At 39.9% G+C, this 23,336-nt stretch overlaps 1 protein-coding gene across 1 annotated transcript in view; it reads right to left on the reverse strand.

Moving 5' to 3' along the window:
* Nucleotides 1-1,206: 1,206 nt before the first annotated feature.
* PLXDC2 (plexin domain containing 2) overlaps nucleotides 1,207-23,336 on the reverse strand; it is a 416,197-nt gene continuing 394,067 nt past the window's right edge. The window contains exon 14 of the mRNA XM_021064961.2: nucleotides 1,207-11,387. Coding sequence (XP_020920620.2) covers nucleotides 11,271-11,387 — 117 coding nt within the window. The 3' untranslated portion in view covers nucleotides 1,207-11,270. The remainder of the gene's footprint in view (nucleotides 11,388-23,336) is intronic.

Here is a 23,336-nt window from a genome sequence, read left to right on the forward strand (position 1 = left end):
GTGAGAAGAGCTGTATTTATAGGCGAGAGAACTACAGCTAATTTAAAAGTTTTATGATTGCCATTAGCATTTTTTCTCCCACATTTCCACTGCATTATTAAAGAAATGGCACACATTAACCGATTTTTAAAAGCACTGGCTTTAAATGGTTTTTGTACTGTTAGGGAAAGTTGCATGATTTGCGTTAATAACTTCTCCCTTTTGGCATCGTAAAACAATTTACATCATTTAAAATGGCATTTCTGAATTTACTCCATGATATCAGAGTTTAATCAACACCGTCCAAAAGATCCATATAGAGGTAGGGTTTAAAAAATCATTATTGAGTTGCACGGAGCAATTGCTCAACCAGTGCCACTGACTGGAATTCCTGGCAGCTTCTGGCACTTGCTTCTGGCCCTGAGTTCAGGTCTGCATGCACTTGGTGTTGTTAAAAAGGCAGCCCAAGAGTGATGGATCAGGAAATAGGGAAGGAGTATTTGGAATTGAAAGCATCTCCCTTCAGACAGTCTACTTAAATTACCCGAGAGAGAGGCACAATCTCTTCTAATTTGGAAGAAGGGGATGCACCAAAAGAGAACCTGCAGCAAGTGCTCTGAAAAGTCGTGGGAGTTCGTGAACCGAGACTCGTCATAGAGTCAAGAGCTGAAGTGAAGCCCTTTGAATTATTCTAGTCCTGGGGTTTACACTGGCAGCTATAATCCCATCTGTCTGATGGCAGAGGATTCAACTTTTGGGTCCTGACCAAGTCTCCACTTAGTTACTGGGACGTTCTGGTCCCCTGGTTTTCTACAGTTCACTCCAGTGGGTGCCCATGCCATGCTGGGGCATGCTTAGAAACAAAAGGATTTTGGAGTTCCCGGCATGGTTGTGGGTTTGATCCCTGTCCTCGAACCTTCAGTGGGTTAAGGATCTGGTGTTGCTGTGAGCTGGAGTATAGGTCAGATCTGGTGTTGCTGTGGCTGTGGCCCAGGCTGGCAGCTGTAGCTCCGATTCAACCCCTAACCTGGGAAACTCCACATGCCACTGGTGTGGCCCTCAAGAGCAAAAACAAACAAATTAACAAACAAAAGGATTTTGTATCCTACCATTAGCCTGCTGCTCCGGACAGGCTGCACACAGATTTTCTTCCACCATAGGTAACATGTTTTGAAAACAAGTGGTGGAAAGGAAATAAAAACATGTTGAAAGACAAGGGTAAACGTATTTAAGAAATTAAAACAAAAGGATCATTTATTGTTTTTAATATGTAGTCAAATATGACAGCAGTGTTACACAAATTGCTCCCTTCGCCCCCTTCGAGAAATCCCAAATGTGTTGACTCCAATCGAAAGTGAGAAAAACATGATTTAATTCTGAAAATAGCAATTGACAGAGAGAACACACATAGCATTTGGTCACCACCAGCTTCCAGACCCTAAAAGATGAATCGTGTCACTGTGGCAGTCGATACACTGGCTTTCTTACAAAATCATCACTAGGAAAAAAACAAAAAGCAGAACACACGCTTTCCCACATACTCTAAGCAGAACCCGAAGAAATGCAGAAAAACTTGGTTGAAGAAGCTGTGTGAGGACATCTCTAATGAATTATTGCAATCCTAAGGTTCCCCAGGTAAATGATAGATGGCAAATTGATGGACTATAAGGAAATACATTCAAACTTAGGTAATTAATCTTACAGTGAAAATCAAAGAGAAGCCTGTGGAAGTCATGCAGCATCTGCATGACTGAATTTAAACAGAGGCGTCCCATAAAGGACTTTTGCTATCAGACACCATTAGTGCAAAGTCAGATACAATCATTTTTACATTTGCAGGTTCAGGTATGTCAAGCATGAGGTCATCAGGAAGTAGGTGGACATTATCTTACCGTGAAAAAAATAAAATAAAATAAATGCGGTCTCCAGTGTTTCATGGACATGACCAAGGAAATAGAAATGAGACCCGGAGGACTGGGGTCAATTCAACGTGCGCAGTTTTCCAGGTATTAAACCAAGTTTTGGAAAACCTCCGCCAAATTAACTTTCACCTGACAGACATGTCCTCGATGTGAAGTCCAAGGCTGTGGAAAACAGAAGCGAACTGGCAGCGGGCCGGGCTCACCCAGTCTTTCCTTTAGTTGGTTGCTGACCGGGTTTAGAGGGTCAGATTCCCCCCCGCCCCCGGTGTCCTCTTTCAGCAGCTCCACAGTGAGCTTTGTGATGCTGACAAAGGGTGCAGTTATACCCACTTGGAAATTCATTGACAAATATTCTGTGCACTGGTGCAACTGGCATAACACACAGACAGCCCCTGGGTGCCCGGCTTCTCCTCCTTTCACCCTTCAGCGTTTCAAATGACTATGAGCAGAATTACCAGAAACAGTAGTACATTCCTGGCACTGGAAGTTCCCATGATCCCAGCTGGCATGCAGAAAAAGGCTGTCTCTTTTTTCCCCCCCGGAAAATAATGTACTTCCCAGCCACCGTCCAAATGCCTCAAATGAGGCAAATGAGAGATTTGTTTTGACCAACCAATGAAAGGACTTTCCCCTTCTCAGCTAGGGACCTGAGATTTTGTTGTAATAAACACAAAATATGTATGTCTAGAGAAACTTAATTCGTTTCCCTAAAATGATTTTAACAGTTTTTGGTGGCTGACTTTGCCTGATGGTATTTTCAGAGTAGCCTAGTGGAAGACACCTAATTTGAGGTTTTATTTCCCTACTAAAAATATGACCCTCGGAATATATTTTTGTTCCGATTACTTTTTAAAATGTTTGCTCAGACAGGACCACGATGTCTAGACAATAATATGGAGTCTAGGTCCCAAGGTGGTCAAACTTCACAGAGAGCCAGCTCAGGGTGAGCAGATGAAAGTACTTTCTCTTAGCCTTTCCTCAGGAAAATGATTTTTATTTTTATTGTACTTTATTGCCTGTGTGGGGCTGTCTCATGGTCTCTGGCATAAGGGAACCAAAGAACACAGTCATGCTTTGCAGGTCAGAGGGTGATAAATGAAAAGTCTCTCTTTGGTCCTTACGTGCCCAGAAGTAGCCCAATTCCCTGCAGCAAAAGCCTTAATGAGTTCAGGATTGGTGCCCTAGAAGAGGTTCAGGGGGGAGATGGCTGGGTTTTAGATTAAATGGGAACATCCTTCACTGCCTGTATGTCATATGCTTCTTAGCATAACTGGCAGGATCTGTGCCCCAGTGTCTCCAAGTCTGGATGACTTAAATTTGAGCTGATCTTCATTGAATATTTATTTGCACAGTGCTCTGAAGAAGCTGAAAATCCTGCTTGATGGCATATTTTGATCTTTATTTTTTCCCATGAATCATCCTCACCCACCCATCCCTATACTTCTTCCCACATAGCAAATGGTCTAAAATTAGTTTCATGCTATGAATCTCGTTGATAGGCACAAAAGGTTTATAGCTGCGTGATTAACAAGTGATATATTGGTCATGAAAACACATATTTCTGCAATGCTAGGGAAGAGAGAACCTGTTTTTTTTTTTTTTTTTTTTAAAATCAACACTCCAGTGGTAATGAGAGAAGTCACTGAGGTTTTTCAACTGGAATCAAAATGAATATATCACCATCTGCCAAGTCAAATTTTTTTTTACTTTATTAAGAGACACTTTTTTTTCTTAGTAATTCTCAAATGATAATAAATCCTATAGAAATTAGAAAAAGATGAGCACCAGCATATGATTTGCATAAATTTTTTTTCCAGCTTTTTATTCTGGATTTAAAGTAACTGTGATTCTTTCCGTATGGACAGTGATCTGGAAATTAACAAGAAGTTACATTGAAAAGCCAGTGATGCTCTCTTCCATAAATTTGTTCTGGAGAACTGATTCAGGAAAGTTGACGATTTTACTTGAATAATTATCATCTTGCTCCTCTGTGATAACTGTTGTGAGAGCAGTGGGCACTTTTAAAAGGTATGCCGGGCAATAATTAGGCAGATGTGTTGCAATTTAAGTTGAAATTAGAAGATCAACCTAATAAAAACCTTTCATATCACTATATTGTCTATGACAGTAGTAGAGAAGGAATATATATATACACACACTAAGGGACCTCCTGGGTTGGAGTTTTCGGATTTCCAAGATAGTCCTTAGAGAGGCCACTCTGGATATGCTTGTCAATATATTCTATCGCCTTAGACTTTGTAATCAAAGCTTTCAATTGTGTGTCCATATTAGCAACTTGTATTAAATAACTAAGAATGTTTCCAAAGTCTGCGTTGGTCTTTCAGCAAAGGCATGGAGGGAGACCTGATATTCTAGTTGGGGTTTGTTGTTATTTCTAGGCGTATTCATAACAGATGGTCTTTTATAACTTCTCCAAGTTTTCCAATTGGTGCAGAATAGACACAAGTACAAAACATAGGGTTATTTATAGGGAATCACTGACCCTACAGGAAAACCAACATAAGGCACATCAAATCAGCAGAAACTTTGGCTTGGCAGTTTTAGATATTTCAACTCAGACATTTCCAACTTTCAACTACTTGGCACAGTTAAATTTCTTTTTTTTTTTCTCCCAAAGAGGGACAATTAAAAAAAAAAAATCAGTATCAGAAATAGAAAGCTAAAAAAAAAAAAGGACATAGAAAGCTCATCCAGATATCCTTAAAACTAGATGTATCAAACTTCAACTTCCATGCACATTTTGAAAGCAAAGATGGTGGAGCAAGATTTGTAGACTTGTGAAATAATCAAAACTCCTCAAGATCTCTGAGATGTTCCCCACCGAAGCAAAAATCACTGCAGCAGCTACTTCAGGGGCGAAACGTAAACACCAAACAGCCTTACCTCTCGCCAGGGGAAGGTCAGGTCTCGGTTCCAGAGACAACTAGTCTTCTGACCTTCTCTCAATACATTTGTAAGACTGAGAAGTGGAGAAATAGATGAGGATAATGTTGGATTGTGGCTGAACTCGTGATTTTTAAAATCTCTTCTAATTCAAAGCGTTTATGATGTCAAGTCTTACTATAAATAAAAAGGCCTATGATAAAGATGAAGTGATAAGAGAAACGTTTCTTTTTTTCTCCTGATATTTTTTTTTCCACTAAATAATTCAGTATTTTCCCCAGTTTCACCCCAGGGGACATTTGGGAATGTCTGGAGACATCTTCAGTTGTCACAGCTGGGGTGTGTGTATGTGAGCTACTGTCACGTAGTCAGTGGAATCCCTGGAAGCAGCCCAACGCCCTATAATGCAAGGGGCCGCTCCCACCAGCCCATCCCCAGCCGAGAATTATGGAGCCCAGGTGTCAACAGTGCTGAGGCTCATAAATGACAAACAGCTATACACATGTAAAGTGCAAATGCTTCTTTGATCCACTGGTGCTTCCGGAAGACCTTGAGATAATGATGTTGATAATTCCTAAAGCCACAACAGAAATAGTAGGAGATGGTGAACTATTACATCTGGCCAGGAAGAACTCAAGTGACCCAGAGAGTCTTCTTGGGTCTGGGACAACTTTGGATGAGTAATTTTGCTTCTCATAAATGAAATTAACAGCTCATTTGAAACAGAGCAAGCAGCAGAGATGTGCAATGATGTATCATATTTCAGAAACATCCTTCAGGCAAATACTTGATAGTTCTCTATCTAAGTAGAATAGAAACTGGAAGTGGAAACTGGATGGAGTCATATCGATCCCAACAATTTGCAAAGCTGTGTTTGAGGATTTCACCATATTACAATGATCAGCAGACATGCCTCATCTCTCACTGTCTGTATTTCACAAGATTGAGCACAGGAACTTGGTTCCAGTAGGTGCTCAATAAATATTTAAGTGAATTGGGATGAATGAACAAATAAAGAAATGAATCAAAGTGCTCTGTAAAATATAAAGTGCTTTACAAACACAAGGAGATAGGAGTATATAAGAGGTGATTCCACGACCTCATAGTATTTGCTCAAAAAAACTTACGTTCGAATAGTTTAAAAGCAAAGGAGAATTGTGATAATTTGATAAGAAAGCCTGCTATGACCTCTTATGAAGATTATTATTTTTTCAGGTACATTTGGAAAGAAATGAAACAAAGGCAGAACAATTGTTAAGCGGCACAAGAGAAACAGCAGAGCTAACGTAAATGGCCACAGGAAGGGGTGAGGAAAAGGAGCATGCCAAACCAGATAAGCACCCTGGAATAGCCAGAACTTGAAATTCCTGGTAGTTATAAAAATGACACTTTTTTTTTGTTTGTTTGTTTGTTTTTTGGCCTTTTAGGGCTGTACCCATGGCATATGGAAGTTCCCAGGCTGGGGTTGAATCAGAGCTATAGCTGCCAGCCTATGCGGCAGCCACAGTAAAGTGGGATCAAGAGCCACCTCTGCAACCTACACTGCAGCTCACAGCTGTGAGGGACCCTTAACCCACTGAGCGAGGCCAGGGATCAAACTCGCATCCTCATGGATCCTAGTTGGGTTTGTTAACCGCTGAGCCACGAAGGGAACACCGAAATAACACCACATGATATGTCTTAAGACAGCCATGTGATAGAGGAAGATTGGTCCAATATTCTCTATTATAGGACAGAGCAGAGTCAGTACAACAAATCGAGTTTGATTTAGATGGACTCTGCCTTCTGAGCTGCTTGGTTAGCCTTAAATGCTGGGGAAGGGGTGTAGGCAAAGAGAATCGGAACAGAAAGGACCAGCCAGGAGTTTCAAGTTCAAAACACAGTTCTAATTCTGGGAAAACTACTATACCTCTCTGGGCCTCAATTTTCTGATCTACAAATGAAGAGGTCAGATCACATGACCTCCCAGATTCCGGCGTCTTGATGTTGGTACCATAAGCTGGGGTGGGTTGGGAAAATGAAAGCAAGAGCAACCTTTGGGAATTCATAAAATATCTGAAAAATGTCTGAAGACATACAAAGCAAAAACAACATTTCAAAGGAGGAGGACACCATAACCACAGAATCTACTTTCCAGTTAGTTATTTAAATATTAATTTCTTATCATGGGAGTGTCTTGAATCAAGGCATGGGTTCTAGCAAAACTGTTTTTTATTATTTTAGGCAATAGACACTAAGGGCAGTACCAAATTGATATGCCCTTAAAATTAAGACATAAGATTTTTTAAAAAAGGCCTCAACTAAATAAATTATACTAATCTGAAAATATGTATGATCTGAATATTAGCAAAATTTAATTTCTTTCATATAGTCTGCATGTGCAAGTTTCTACATTTAAAATGAAGTTCCACAGATTTTGATGTTTTAAGGTGACAGCCCCTTACATTTACATTCCAGGGATAAAATAAATCTTTGAAATTATTTGTTTGACGTACTTTCTTCCAAAGAGAAGCCTGCTGGTCAGCTCCTGGGCCGTCTCTTTGTTGTGAAGAGCACATGGGGAAATCAGTGGAAACCAGAGAGGCTCAGAGACGCTACACGACAGAGAACTGAGCCAGATGAAGAATGCACACATGGGGCTTTGTCGTGGGAGAGGAAAGATAATTGGGACAGATGGCACGCCGAGGAAACAGGAAGAGACAACGTTAATATGGGAGAAAAGGAATTTAAGCAATTTTGCTGTATGGTTTGAGTGTATCCTCCTTTGGCATGTTCTCAAGAACTGCATTGATCTGTCTTGGAAGGCTTTTAGGATGGAGGGGCTTTTTTTTTCCCCCCTCAGAATGCACATTTGTGCTGGTACCAGGCCAATAGATGTGCTTTATGTGGGTTATGTTGACATAAGGTTTTAAAAGTTTGTCCATCTATACATTTGGTCAGTCTGCATGATAATGACCTTTCAAGGAATACAGGACAAAAATATTTTTCTTTTCCAAACTTGCCAATTGAGACTCACGGCAGTTATAGTGATTGTCCCACATGATAACACAGTGGAGACTTAAAGCTGAGTCAGCTGGTATTCTTTTCATTACTCCACACTGCCTCTCTGAGATCAAAAACATTGAGGCCCAAGAAATACCAAATCTATTTTTTCTCTTCTTCCATTTCTTCAAGGAGAGGGTATTTTAAAAGGAAGGACCTCTACAGCCGTGTGTAACAGAACTTTCTGCCATGACCGGGATTTTCGGTATTGTCTATTACGGTAGTAGCCACAAGCCACTTGTGACTTTTGAGTGCTTGAAATATGGCCAGTGCAACGGAAGAACTGAATTTCTATTTTATTTAACATTAATTAAATACTAAATAGCTACAGTGGACCAGTGGATAGTGTGTGGGACAGCAAAGCTCTCGAAACTTCTTCTAAGAGAGCTGAGCAACTGCCCTGGGTGTCTCAAACTAAAATAACAATTGAGGGTAAATTATAATTTACTATTTATCTTAGTTTTCTATTTGTTAGTATATCTTGAAGTCCAAACCTTTTGTAAACAAACCAACATTGTTGGCTGCAGACCTTTTTCTTGACTTGTAATACTTGTACCTATTCACTGAATATTTTTACAAATAATTAAGATGACATAACTAACTTCCTCTCTAGCACCATTTAGCTGATTTCTCCAGAAGTGTGTATGTGCTCCTTTGCTAGTCTTAATCTGTAAAATGTTTGTTATTCTCTCTTACTGTGTTCATAGTATATTGTGATGGACAGATGCACATTTTCTAATATATAAAAGTCCACATTATCAGGGGCCATTCTGAATTTCCAGAAACTCTGTGTAAGTTGACCCTTCCTCCTCAGTAAATGGGCACCAAGAACAAGCCAGAAGTATAAAGCAGAGTGAGAGTTTCGTGAAAAACAACAACAACAACAACAACAACAACAAAAACAGGTTTAGTCAGCCTCTCTCCCTACCACTGAAAGAGTGACAAACAACAGAGGTTACCAACTCTAACACCTGGATTGGTTAGGATGTTTTCCCACACTTCAGCAGTCTTTTTACTTCCGAAAAGTTTTCCTTATAACTTGCTGTTCCAATTCACCAAGCAATTCAGAGAGTTTAAGGTTATCTTACAGAATTGTCAATTTTTTGAATCAAAAACGGAAGAGAAGCTTTGAAAGAAATAAAGATAACATCACTACTTCACAGAACTGCAGAAGGAGTTGGATATATGTGCGTGTATATATATATGTATATATATATATATATATATGCAGAATTTATATAACTATCAATCACCCGCTATTGGAAGCCCACTCCTAACACAAAAGCAAGTGAAAGAAGAAGCATCATCTTATCCTACAAGGAATCGTCTGTGTGTTCCTTATGTCTTTGTAGAATACCCGTTGCACCAGTTACGTTGGCAAGTCATTTGGTTATTGCTAACTGACCAAACCTACTCCACAAGAAATAAGTTGGGTTATTTCATATAAACGGAACGTGGCTTTAGCAGAGAGATTGTCATCACGTCCTTCAATCACCTTGCTTGTCAATTTTTTCTTTTTTTTTTCTTTTTTTTTTTTGCAGTTACTAAGCAGGTTAGGAAAAAATTATCACCCTCATCAGGTACTTAGAAATGTAAAGTAAAATACACTTGATGGAAAATGGCACAAGTTTACACTAGATGATTGTGACGATAAAATATGACACTGTCAGTGGACTGATGTCATTCATTCTAGACATTGTGTACAGATACTAAGCTGTTAGTAAAGTGCTGCTTTCGAGACATCTCTGCTTCTTGATACCTGAATCTGCAAATGTTGTACACGGTGCCTGCGAGAACCAACAGCTTCTTGGCACAGGATGTCAGTTTCATGGGTCGAGATGTTGATGAAATTGTACACACAGTACCTGAATTTAAACTTTAGGAGCTCAGTAGATACATTAACCACATTCCTCCTCCGGGGAAGTCTTTCCTGTCTTCACTCATGGGGAAGTTTCAAAGTCTGGATTGTGATTACAGGGCAAATGACAGATCCCATCTAAGGAGCCTTTTGCATCTGCTTGATTTCACCAGGGAGGGAAGGGGTTGATATGAATGGGAGAGCGGCTCAAATAGGCAGGAAAGTGATTGGCACTGCAACTAATTGAACCTCTTTCGCTAAGGGACATAAAAATATTCTAATATTAAGGATTATTTTACAACTCTGTGGAAGTATGCAGAACTGCATCTCGCATTTGTTTTGTCTTGAGGACAAAATGCACTCTGAGATCACAAGAGCCTGCCTTGTGTTAGTCATAAACAAAAATATATTTATATATATATTTATGTAACTACTATGTGCTTTAAAGAAAATTACTGTATGATTCAGCAGGGTTCTTTCATTCTTTTTAACGGCAGGAATATGCTGACTTGACCGGCTTCTTAGAGAGGAATCGACAATGAAATGGGCCTTTCATACTGAAACAGAAAAAAGCAAAAAAAAAAAAAGACAAACCAAAAACCCAACAACAACAAACCCATATGTTTAGAATCGCTTAACGATTTTGCCTCAAAACCGATTAAGGAACTCTTTGTATTGTTTCCTTTTGTTTCCTTCAGCCAAGAGCAACTGCGGCTTCATAGGACTTCACAGTTGGGAAGCGGAAGCAATGCTCCATGAAACAAATCAGATGTTTTATTTGGAGGCAGGAGAACCCAAAGCCTCTCTTCTTCCTACCACTTAGCTACAAGTCTGGCCAATCCATCACAGCTCATCTCTATCTAGGGTGTTTGGTAACAAGGAAGAGAGAGGCAGAGAAAAGATTTCACCCTGTAAAGTAATGAACTTGTTGGAATAGGTGGATCTAGATCAGAAAGACAAAATCCTTTAGCCACAGGTCTGGTGAAAAGACAGAAAGTCTGCTATTTTGTGTTTGTTTTGGCTCCTGCATCGGCTACTCTTCTTGGCCATCTTGAAAGAGTCGGCATTGCTCTTTGGAGTAAATGGGTTCAGGCTTTGGAACATAGTTATCAGAGAAGAATATGTGAACCAAAGGTGTAGATCTCTTGTGAACTAAAGCTTTATTATTACTTTTTTTCTCGATCCCTTTGCAACCCTGCACCTTAAGCCAACAGCACTGTAATAGTTCTGAAAAGTCCACAGGAGATGTTCTGAGTGAACTAGAGAGGTCATTCCACTAGGGAATTCTATGTTCAGTGGTAAATAGTATCCTGCATAAGATTTAGGTTTTGTTTTGTTTTGTTTTTTTACCCTTCCTGGGTTGAACTTGTCCAGAAATCTCATCTCCTTCCAGCTACAGCAGCTTAGGGCTCCTGTGTGTGTGTGTGTGTGTGTGTGTGTGTGTGTGTGTGTGTGTGTGTGTGTGTGTGTGTGTGTGTGTGTGTGTGTGTGTCTTAAAGGTATAGGCAAATTTTTTAGTCTTAACACCTGTAAGCCAGCACTGGTGCTGTTCTGTTCTAGAAGTTTTAGCACTGCTCGGATACAATAAAACCTTCTTTCTCTCCAACTGGTTCAACTTCAGCATAGGCAGGATGGCCAGAACCTCTTCGAAACTTCATCGCAGGCCATCTGCTTGGGCGTCTCTGAAATAGAAAATGCCAAAATAGTGAATACCAGGGTGATGGTTGCATCATTAGAAAAATGTACCTGCCAAATATTTTAGATTAACTTCTGCATTAAACTTAGTAACATATTAAATTATCTCATTACTGCCACAGTTGGAATTACACAAGCTCAAAGCACTCCACTTGCATCTCCATAATGGTATTATCGGCACCTCCCAGCTGACAGTCCGTTGTTGGCCTTTCCTGCCCCCACAGGACTGAGAGCTTCTCAAAGGCCTGGTTTATGCCTTATGCATATTTATGTTTAAAAGACTCTATAAGTGTCCGAATAGGACTAGACAAAAATGAACAGTCATAAAAGACACATCTTCTTAATATATAGCCACTGACACTTCCTCTTCTCTAGAAGTTAATAATAATGTCACTTCATTTCATTTATTAATTGACTCAAAAATGTAAGGCCATACAATTTTGTACAGTTCTTAGAAGTGTGCTTTAAATTTGGTGTTAGACTTCCTAGCAAAAAGAGCCAAACAAACAGACAAAACTAGAAGAAAGATTGATCACATTAACATCTTGAGAATGCATGTATCAAGCTAAGACTTCCCCTAGGTGACTTTTTGTGCTTGAAAATTAAAATTAACAGATGTCATGCCCTGAAAACTTGGGGTGTGGACAATCTCAAGCCTATGTAAGTAGCTGCACACATAGACACCAGTCCTAAAATACAGGGTATTTGTGTTGAAAAAAGGAGCATATTTCCCCCCAGCACCATGTCCATCAAACAGACCTTCTGTGATTTATAAATAGAAGCACCTAAATGAATTATTAAGTTACAACAGCAGGAGACTAAAATGCATTTCACGGCCACAGTGACACTAGAAACTATCATTCTATTTATCAGAGAGCCTGCAATTTGAGAGTAAATAAAACAATAAATATTAAAAGAAGTTTATTTCTATCTCAAGAATTTTAATGTGAAAAATGTTAAGTATCGGTGTAGATATACTGACACGTGGGCTTTCTAAATTTTCCAATTACATTCCACTGTCAATGATTAATGGCTGTAAGAGAGTTTTCACATCAGGTAGGAATGAGTATTAGCTCTACCTTCTGGAAAAATACCGATCACGGTAATTGCATGCTGCCTACTAGTAATATCATGTACTGTCTATATAATATTTATGTGGTCAGAATGCTTTATATTTATTAGCTGATTAAGTACCATGATGTAAGTGAAAATGAATTATCTTTAGTGCCCAAAAGAAGATAAAACTGAGAGGGCTAAATAGCAAAACACTGTGTCTTGGTTGGAACTAAAAATTATCAATGGAAATGAGTGTTTCTAGGAAGATGGTCACTGCACTGTAATTAATTTACGGTCACTCCTGTTTGTGGGAAATCGCCAAGATGCTCATTTGCTATAACCCCTACTCTGGTTTGTTACTTCACGACTGGGCTTCTCAGGGCACAGTTGCCTTCATCTTTCTCTAAGTTAAGCAGCAACACTAAATCTGTTCCAAAGCACCACCTTCCAAGGCCCACATGACCTCTGGGTCTAGCAGGCAAGCACAGCCCTGGGAACCAGCATTAATTTATAACCCAGCACAGAAAGACAATGTGTTACAGGTGACCATTAAAAAGGAGGGCAGATTATCATCAAGAAGACAAGAGACAGCAGGTGCTAGGGAGGATGTGATGAAATAGATACTGTAGGTGGGAAGGTGGATAAGTCCAGCTACTATGGGAAAAAATCTGGAAATTCCTCAAAAAAATTAAAAATAGATGCACCACATGATTCATCAATTCCACCTCTGGGTATATTTCAAAGGAAATGAAAACAGGAGTTTGACAAGATAGATGCACTCCCATGTTTAGTGCAGCAGTATTCACAACAGCCAAGATATGGGGACAACCCAATGACCATCAATGGATGGAGGGACCAAAAAGATGTGCATATGTACACAATGGAGCATTATTCTGCCATGAGAAAGGAGGACATATTGCCATTTGTGACCACATGGGTGGACCTTGAGCACATCATGATAAACAAGATAAGTCAGAGAAAGACAAGTACTACATGATATCACTTATGCGTGGAATCTAAAAAAAGCCAAACTGAAACAAAAAACCCAAACAGTAAAACAGTGGTTACCAGGGGATGGGGACTGGGGAAATAAGATTGATGGTATTTAAGGCTATACACTCATATGAGTATTAAATAATACTGTCCTATAACTATGTAATGTGATAAATATCATTACAACAGCAACCATATTATAATATATCACTGTATCAAAGTAATATGTCATGTCTTATATTTACATATCAAATTTATCCAATAAAAAATAAGAAGGAGCACTATATATGGGAATGCTGATGAGGATGCTTGTGAAAGTTTTATTTTATTAAGCTCTTAACCACATTTCAGGCAGTTAGTAGGTGATTGACACACATGATCTAATTTAATATGCACAATTCAATCACTTACCTTTTGTACAAAACTGCTAAGCTAGTAAATGGTAGGTTCAAGATTTAAAATGAGGTGTATCTGCTTCCAAAGTTAATTCTCCCCAATCCTGAAATTAGTCTTTAAAATTCAGTGATTTGCGTATAACCCATCTGAAATATGTGAACATGGTTCTATTTTCATTTCAATCTTAAACCACAACATTAGCAACAACTTTCATAGTCTGTTAGTAAGTCAGAATTACTAATAATTCTGTCTTAGAAGAAAATACTGCAGGATTATTGATAATGTTTATCATGTTCCTTGTGAACTCATCACAGAGGTCCTCAAAATAGCAAGTACAAAAATGTTGGCCAGCGATGCTTCCTCTGTCAACACAGTGCAAACTTGTTTTCTGAAATAACTGCATATCCTTAAAGAAAACATCTTTTGACTTACCACTATTCATTGTAGAAAAAAAAAGAATATTCCAACAAGATTTAAAACCACTAGAGATCCCACACCCACACATAACGTGGTTCAACTATCAGTGTCCATCACGTTCGTGCATTTCGAGGACATGCAATTACTGCCAATACTGTTTTATTAACTCCTTTACACATTTAATTTACAATTAAATGCACCCTGAAAAAAAATATTATGACCTATCCCTCTCTAAAATTAGGATAAGTGTCTGTAGAGCCTATAACTCAATATAATTTATACAGTCAATTTGATTTTGAGTTTTTTTTCTCCAGATTTTTTAAGATTGTGGTGCAGAGGGTTAAGGATCTGGCACTGAAGCAGATGTGGTGTAGGTCACAGCTATGGCTTAGATATGCTTCCTGGCCAGAGAACTTCCATATGCTGTGGGTGCAGCCAAAAAAGAAAAAAATAAATAATGTTACAGTGTATACCTTTGCTGCTCACCTAATGCGACTAGCTCTGATTCGTTCTTTTCATAAACTCTCAAAAGTGTAATTATTGGGCCAGAGAGAATGCACCCATTATTTACTCAAAGCACCTGAAATGTCTAACATGGTGCCACGCTGAAGAACATATGACCAAAAAAAAAGTGTGACACATGGTTTCTACATGGGAGATAAAAACTATTTCAGAGGAAAGGGATGCATGTTTCAAATAAGCATTCTAAAGATGAACAGAAAAGGACAGATGTAAACCAATGGCAAAATTATTCAAGACTCCTATTTTATTCGTGCAAAACTGAAAAATTTATATTTACTCCTACAGTTCTTGACTAGATGAAAGGAAAGGGCATTTCCCATAATAATACGGTAAAATTTACAATGAAACTTAACAAATGTCATGCAACTGGGGTTTTAAATACTGGGTCTGATTTTACGTTCTTTTACAATGCCTTTATATCTTAATTTTAGCTCTAAAAATGCCAAATAGAGAGTAATAACTTTACCAAAACTCTGCTTCCTTTCTAGAATGTGTTCACCTATCACAAATCAATTATATGATCTTAAATAAATCACTTGATTTCTCAGGGCCTTTGTCTCCTTATCTGTGCAATGATATCTGAGGATATGTTTTCTAAAATGGTAGTAGCATCCTTATACCTGCTTGCCTGAGATAACTGATTTTGAATATTGGAGAGGGAAAAAACAAAGATTTAAAAACTCCTCTATATTGTGGGGTTCTCCTGGTCACTGTCCACCCCCGCCTTCCTCCATTAACTTTTGGGATCCCTAAATTTAAAGGAAATCTATATAAATTAGTCCTAATTGAAGTCACTTCCCTAGGTCAATCCGCAGTTATTCAGAAATTTCCTTACAAATGAAAGCAAAGGGGGAGTACCCGTTGGGGCTCAGTGGGGTTACGAACCCAACTAGCATCCATGAGGATGCTGGGTTGATCCCTGGCCTCGCTCAGTGGGTTAAGGATCCCGCATAGCTGTGAGCTGTGGTGCAGGCCAGCAGCTGGCAGCTCCCATTCGACCCCCAGCCTGGGACCTTCCATTTGACTTCCAGAGACTGACTGAATATTTAATTCTCTTAAAACAGTCTTGAATATTGGTGCTACAATATGAGGCCTCTATGCAGTGGGCAGAGGGGGGTCTAGAAACCTGGGTATCACGTCTGCCTCTTCCATAAAATAGGATGGGTCACAGCCTAGCATTTAATACTTCCTTCTCCAGCTTTAGACATGTCCAAATCTCTGTTCTTTTGAGAATGGCTCATTCAAAGTGTTACAGAAACTGATGGGGGCCACAGGGTCACTTGCTAACAGAGCAGGATGTACGCTGAAAATTGAAAAATTCAAACCAGACTATAATGCTAATTCATTACAGAGATTCAGGATGCCGTGCCTTAAAACACGGCTGGGTATGATGTGTGGGTGATTTCTAATTTCATTTCGGAGAATTATTTATGCAATGAAGCAGAAGTAAATGTTCGCACTGATATGTCAGCACCGGGGTGGGCCTTGCAAGCAGGTATGCTCCCTAATTACTCCTTCAGAACTATTAATTGAACAGTCATCCAGAGCTGTCTCAATGGTCTGTGGCAAGATAATTAGCTGCAATATCCGCAAACAAACCTGCAGGGGACCCCCCATTAGCGGTGTACACAAACTGCAGCTGGAGACCTGTCTTCCAGCTCGGAGAGCAAAGCAGACACGGCTTTTTTATGTGCTGGGCGAACCCTTGAAAGGAAGTTACACGAGGCACGAGTGTGAAAGACACGGGGCTAATTTTGAAATTCAAGGCCAAGCTAGAAGAGACCTGTGGTGCTTGATGGCGCTTGACAAGCACTTGTTCCGAAATTTCTAGTGTTTTGTGCTGCTTTCTTCAGCAAACAATGGCATGTGGGGAGAGGCTGGGGTCCTGAGGTGTGGGTGGCATCAAGTCTTAGGCCCAGCACAAGACTTGGGCACCTTCATGTGTTTTGTTTCTCAGTTTCCCCTTTTGGAAAATGAAATGAACCGGATTACTTTTTTTTTTTTTTTTAAACCTTCTCTTTTCTTTTTTAACAACAACAACAACAAAAAATTATTATTAAGCCACAGACCCTTTGTTCCAGGGGATTTTTACCTGGAAGCCAAACAGGATCACTCAGTCTTTTCACACGATGGAGGAACCCCTGCTCACTCACTCCCTGAGTCTTCCAGAGCATGTTTTTGGAAACCTACAGAACCAAATCTGCATTTCCCACCCTGGATACAAATCACACGGGGTCTTGTTAAAATGCAGATTCTGATTCAGCAGCTTTGGGGAGAGGCCTGGGACTCTGCATTGCGAACGAGGTCCCAGGTGCTGCTGAGGCTGCTGGTCCACACGACGTACTTTGAGTAGCAGGGGGAATGATTCTCTCCTGTCTCCTTGATCAGGAGATTTCTTTAAAAGTGGGGGGAAGAAAAAATATTGAACTCTGACTTTCCCTGACTCTCCAGCAGACCTTTGTGGAAAGTGAACTGGGTCAACCTTTCTGTGTTTAGTTTGATGTTATTTGACTGTCCAAGGGAAGGGGAGTATTTTCTTTGTCATGCTTCAAAATACAAATTATTCTCTAATCTCCTTCTTTTTTGTTGAATAGTACTTCAGCACAAGTTACATTCAGTTATAAATCTGGGTTGCCAGATTTAGCAAACAAATCTATAGGACACTGGTTAAGTTTGAATTGCAGACAAACAACGAGTAATTTTTTAAAACTATACTTCCTGGGACATAGTGACACTCAAAAAAATTCCTCATTGCGTATTTGAAATTCAGATTTATCTAAGTGTCCTATATTTTATTTGGCAACCCTATCCATAGGAAAACACTCTAATGGCTCTGGGCCCTGGCCAGCCAAACTTGCAATCTAATTAAAATGAATGACTCCTGTTTGTGGCTGCATTTCTTTACCTCGTGAATTGTAGGTCACTTTTTTTCTTAAAAAGAATAACTTAAACGGATGTGTCTATCTTCTGATACGGCCAAGAATTCTAAGCAACAACCCTTGTGTGAGGCAAAGCCTGGGTGTTTTTTTTTTTTTTTTTTTTTTTTTTTTTTTTTTAGGGCTGCACCTATGGCACATGGAATTTCCCAGGCTAGGGGTAGAATCAGAACTACAGCTGCCAGCCTACACCACAGCCACAGCCACACCAGATCCGAGCTGCATCTGCGACCTACACCACAGCTCAGGCCAATGCCAGATCCTTAACCCAGTGAGCGAGGCCAGGGATTGAACCCGTATCCAATGGATACTAGTAGGATTCATTTCCGCTGCACCATGACTGGAACTCCCAGCCTGGGTATTTTTTGCATGTTCTCTATTCATCCTTTTGGTTATTTTTCCTCATGTGGAAGTTGCTTTATTGTCCTGCAGTTGCCTCTTTTCCAGCCTAAAATTACTACTTGCCAATGGTCTGATGCCTTCATTCTAGAACCGTGCTTTGGATAATCTTGAAGAATTAGTTAATAGTTATTACATGTCCAAGGTGAAAACTGCCCTAGAGCGTATGGAGAACTGTTGTATACTGGAAATAACAAAATTATTTTTGTTATCTACATGATTTTCTGAAAGCTAAAGTATTCTTAAAATAAAAATTAAGTGATTGTCTACTGCCTGCTAAATTAAGTACAAACTCTTTAACATGGAAGAAAGATCTTTTAACCACACATTTTGAATACTTCATGTCTATATATATATTTTTTTTCATAGCCCATTGGATTTAGGACACGATGAAAAATAACATCACCTGGGAGATTAAAAAAAAAAAAAGTGGAGTTCCCATCGTGGTGCAGTGGTTAACGAATCCGACTAGGAACCATGAGGTTGCGGGTTCGGTCCCTGCCCTTGCTCAGTGGGTTAACGATCCGGCGTTGCCGTGAGCTGTGGTGTAGGTTGCAGACGTGGCTCGGATCCTGCGTTGCTGTGGCTCTGGCGTAGGCCGGTGGCTACAGCTCCGATTCAACCCCTAGCCTGGGAACCTCCATATGCCTCGGGAGCGGCCCAAGAAATAGCAAAAAAAAAAAAAAAAAAAAAAAAATATATATATATATATATATTGACATCAAGGCCCACTTTGGCCCATGGATTGAGAATCTCTTGCTGGGGCCCCAGGCAGGTGTATTTTTTAAAAAGTTCTTCAGGTCAGTCAGATGCACTCAGAAGGTTGAGAATCAACTTCCATGTCTATATCCCAGTATTCCCTAATCTGAGCTTTTGCCTCTGGTTTTCCCCTAACCTGTATGCCACTTTCTTTACCATTTTTACTTATACAAGCACTGTCCATTTCACAGAATTTCCAGTAAAGCTTTCTGGATTCCCACCTACAGATTACTCTTCATTCTCTTGTGTGGTCTCAGACATGTCCTGATATTAATCCACATCTCTTTTCACATTTTAGCACACTTGTGGTTATTTCTGTGGTTGCATACATATACTATATATACATGTCCTTGGGGTCAAAGTCATATCTACGCAGCTCTGAAACAGCCACAGCAGTGCTGTGCTAAAGATATTTAGCACTGAAGTAGATCCTTTTGGTAACAACCGCCTCCTCTACAAGACAACGTGATTTTTCAGTAACAATCAGAAAAGGAAATGAGTAATAATAATGGCCAGAAAAGAAGCAGACTGGGAGAAAAAAAAAAAAAAACTTCCTGTTTTGAACTTCATAGATATAATCATGCCAGCCACAATAATTACAAATAAAAAACAAAACAATACTACTGTACAAAAAGGGAAAATAGGAGCTCCCTGGTAGTTTAGTGGCTTAAGGATCTAGTATTGTTACAGCTGTGACTTAGATCATTGTGTGGCTTGGGTTCAATTCCTGGCCAGGAAACTTTCTCATACCGTGGCAAAAAATAAATAAATAAATAGAATGATAATGCATTTTTGAAAAAGAGGAAAAAGACACACGAAGGGGACTATTGCCAAATGAGTGAACACCAGAGAATGATTTGCACTTTGCAATAACAGAATGGAAGTAACTCAAGTTCTTTTTCTGTCTTTACAAACATAATGCTTTTGTTCTTTATTCTGAGTCTACTGTTTTAACACAGATGTATGCAGTATGCCCTAGGCTGGAGACCCATTGATCCTGAACTTGTACAAAGGACTCCAGAATCTTGAGGAGTAAGAGTTCATTTATTCATAAGAGTTCATCTATTCTCTATATGAACGCACGTAGCTGAGTCTGCCATCAGGGGCCAAGTGTGTAACTGGGAGTTCTCTGAATTAACTTTCATGCAGAAGACAATATTGACTAAAAGAAAGGTAAGAAAACTACTCTGTCAGTAAAATAGTAACTGAATCAACTCTTGAGACCTTAGATCAGCAAAAGTGTTTAACACAATTTAGAATTTCAGGCACATAATGATAATAAAAAGCTCATCTCTGGAGTTCCCGTCGTGGTGCAGTGGTTAACGAATCTGACTAGGAACCATGAGGTTGCAGGTTTGATCCCTGGCCTTGCTCAGTGGGTTAAGGATCCGGCGTTGCCGTGAGCTGTGGTGTAGGTTGCAGACGTGGCTCGGATCCTGTGTTGTTGTGGCTCTGGCGTAGGCCGGCAGCTACAGCTCCAGTTTGACCCCTAGCCTGGGAACCTCCATATGCCACAGGAGCCGCCCAAGAAATGGCAAAAAGACCAAAAAAACAAAAACAAAAACAAACAAACATCTCTTTAGTCAGTTCTACTGTGATTATACCCTTCTCTGTAGACAGTGCACCCCCTTATGACCTGCACCTGGGTCAGATTGCTCCCCAAGCCCTGCCCTTGGTTCTGCATTGATCTACCAAGTCCAGCAAAGCGCCATCACAAGGAGACTCACGGGTGTTCCTATTGACTTGAGCAGATCTTCCACAGTTTGTGCCAGTGAGAGACCCAGCATCCAGATTCTTTTTCCCTCTTTTGACTTCAGCCCATTATGGGCTATTTTGTTGCCCCAAACAAGAATGACTGGCCGCAGTGACTACTAGCATATCCCCATGGGTATACCTGCATTCAGTCAGCCAGTAAAATTGCTACTGGAGCCCCTATACGTAAAACACGACACTACACTCTAGGCATTTAAGCACACTATGGGAAAAGAAGGTATTTGCACACAAAAGCTTGAACACACTTGAAGCTAAAAACCCACTGAGAAGAGATTTGATTACTCGGTATAAAGTCAAGCATGTGCTGAAAATATTTGACAGTAAAGTTTATGAGCTTTGAGGAATGAGGCTTTCATTTGGATTTGAGTCATTAGAAATGGCCTTTCTTTTTTTTTTTTTTTTTTTTTTTTTTTTAAGGATTTTTATTTTTTTCCGGAATGAAATTCTCAGTGCAGCCTCAAGGCTAATTGCTAGACTCATCCCAGGTCTTCAGAAAACCTCAGCCACTGGTTTTGTTTTCCCCTTCTCTACTTTATCCCCTCCAGCAAATTTAATAACTAACATTTTCTTTCTCAGGGTTCCTCTTGCATCATTTTGAAAATACGCACTTCCATCTTTTCTACACTGCTCGTTCTATCTGGAGACAGCCCTCCTCATGACCTGGCCATATGATGGCATGACACTACCTCCGATCCCTTTAGATTAAATTCTCCCACCCTTATCTTAAATCCTCATCTACATCTGTCTGTTGCGGACCCTAAGCAGTCACAACAACGGCAGAAAAAAGTCGCATATTGGGGTTAACTCAGCCCAAAGAATCACACTCTTTCAATTGTGAAGTCAGTGATGAGTTCACTCTTTTCTTCTTAAATCTTTACGATATACCCCAACTCCATCCAATCCCCATCCAGTGCTGTCCTCTCTCCACCTCGCATTTCATCGCCCATTTTTACCAAGGAGCTTAGGCTATGACCCCGCGAATCCTTTTCTCCTTCTATTCAGTAATGCCTTTGTATCTACGCATCCTTCTTATCTGAAATAAAAAGATAGTTTTCCTCTGTTATGTAGTTAATTTCATCTCCTACTCAATCTTGTCTCTGCCATGGTACTCCATTCTTCTCTCCTTTGCAAGAACCTTAAAGAAAACCTCTCTTTTCATTATTTCTTTATCTTTTTTTTTTTTTTTCAGGGCTGTACCCATGGTATATGGAATTTCTCAGGCTAGGGGTCAAATCAAACCTACAGCACAGCTCATGGCAACACCAGGTCCTTAACCCACTGAGCGAGGCCAGGGATTGAACCCGTATCCTCATGGATACTAGTTGGGTTCGCTATTGCTGAGCCACCATGGGAACTCCCTGTTTCTTTATCTATGCCTTACACCCAACATCAGAAAAATAAAAACCACCTCTACTTAATGTCTGCCTGAATCCACAGCCTTCACATTATACAACTGCTTTTATCCCCTTAAAGCTCATGTCTGCTCCTTCCCTTGAAACTGCATCCTCACAGGTTACAAATAATCTCTTTGTCAAGTTAGTACATGTTTCTGTTCTAATTCTTTGGTGTCTTTAGACAGTGTAACTGTTGCCTACTCTTTGTTCTTATCCTCTCCCTTTTGCTGACTGTCTATGATGGTAAATTCTCTTACATCTTGTTTTATAGCTTAGTTTAGTTTTCCCCTCTTACACGCATCTGCTTTCTTGATTTATAAATGTTAAATGTTAACACGTCCTAAAAGAGCCATGAGCTCGCTGAGCTCTCTTCCCTGTAGCATTCTTTATTCTCTTGGGGTTCAATGCCCACTATTGCAACTTCCAGCTTTTCTCACCTAATTGCTCTACCTTAATTCATTCCTTCTCTTCAGTTGCTTTTTTGAAGAAGTCCAATTGTGATATGACCAATTCAAACCAAAAATGCTTAAAATCTACCCCCCTTATTTTCCCTCCCTTCTTTCCTTCCTTTCTCTCATTCTCTTTTCTGCACGATGGCCTGTGGAAGTTTCCAGACCAGTGACTGAACCTGCACCACAACAGTGACCTGAGCCGCTGCAATGACAATGCTGTATCCTTGACCCACTGTGCCACAAGGAACCCCCCCCCTTTATTTTCTTTCCTAAACTAACTTTGTCTTTTGATGTTTCTAATTCTGTGGCTAGAAATTTTAATTTCCCAGTTTCTCAGATTTTGTCCTTTGGAGTTATCTTGGCTTCTTTCTTCTTCATCCCACACATTCAATGCACAAAGAATCAGGACACTGTCCCCATCTTTACCACTAATTAGCTATAGGAATTTGGGAAGCTTAATTTCTTGGACTCTCAGTTACTTTCTCTGTAAAACGGGATAGAACAATGCCTACCTTTATGAGCATCATTGCAGAGCAGTGAGACTCAAAGATAATTCATTGAAAGCATTTTCAGACACAAAGCTTTAAGGAAATGAAAACTGCTCAATTCTATTTTCTTCCTTCATGTGGCTCTTGAAGTCGTCCCATTCTATTCCATCTATTAACACACCAATTCAGCCCCCACTTCTCACTTCACATGTGAACTACCGATACAGCCTTCTAGCTTTCCTGAGGGTCCTTCTCTCTCTGCCACCTGTCTCCAGCCCCCTTCCCCAAGGCCATTTTCAACTTGTACTTCTTTGTTACATACCCGATTCTCACTGCCTACAGAACAAAGTG

Source organism: Sus scrofa, chromosome 10 (assembly GCF_054392235.1).
Source record: "Sus scrofa isolate SSC_HxYL_T2T_F1_AM1 chromosome 10, Sscrofa_HxYL_maternal_Yorkshire_Landrace_v2.0, whole genome shotgun sequence".
NCBI classification, from domain to species: domain Eukaryota; kingdom Metazoa; phylum Chordata; class Mammalia; order Artiodactyla; family Suidae; genus Sus; species Sus scrofa.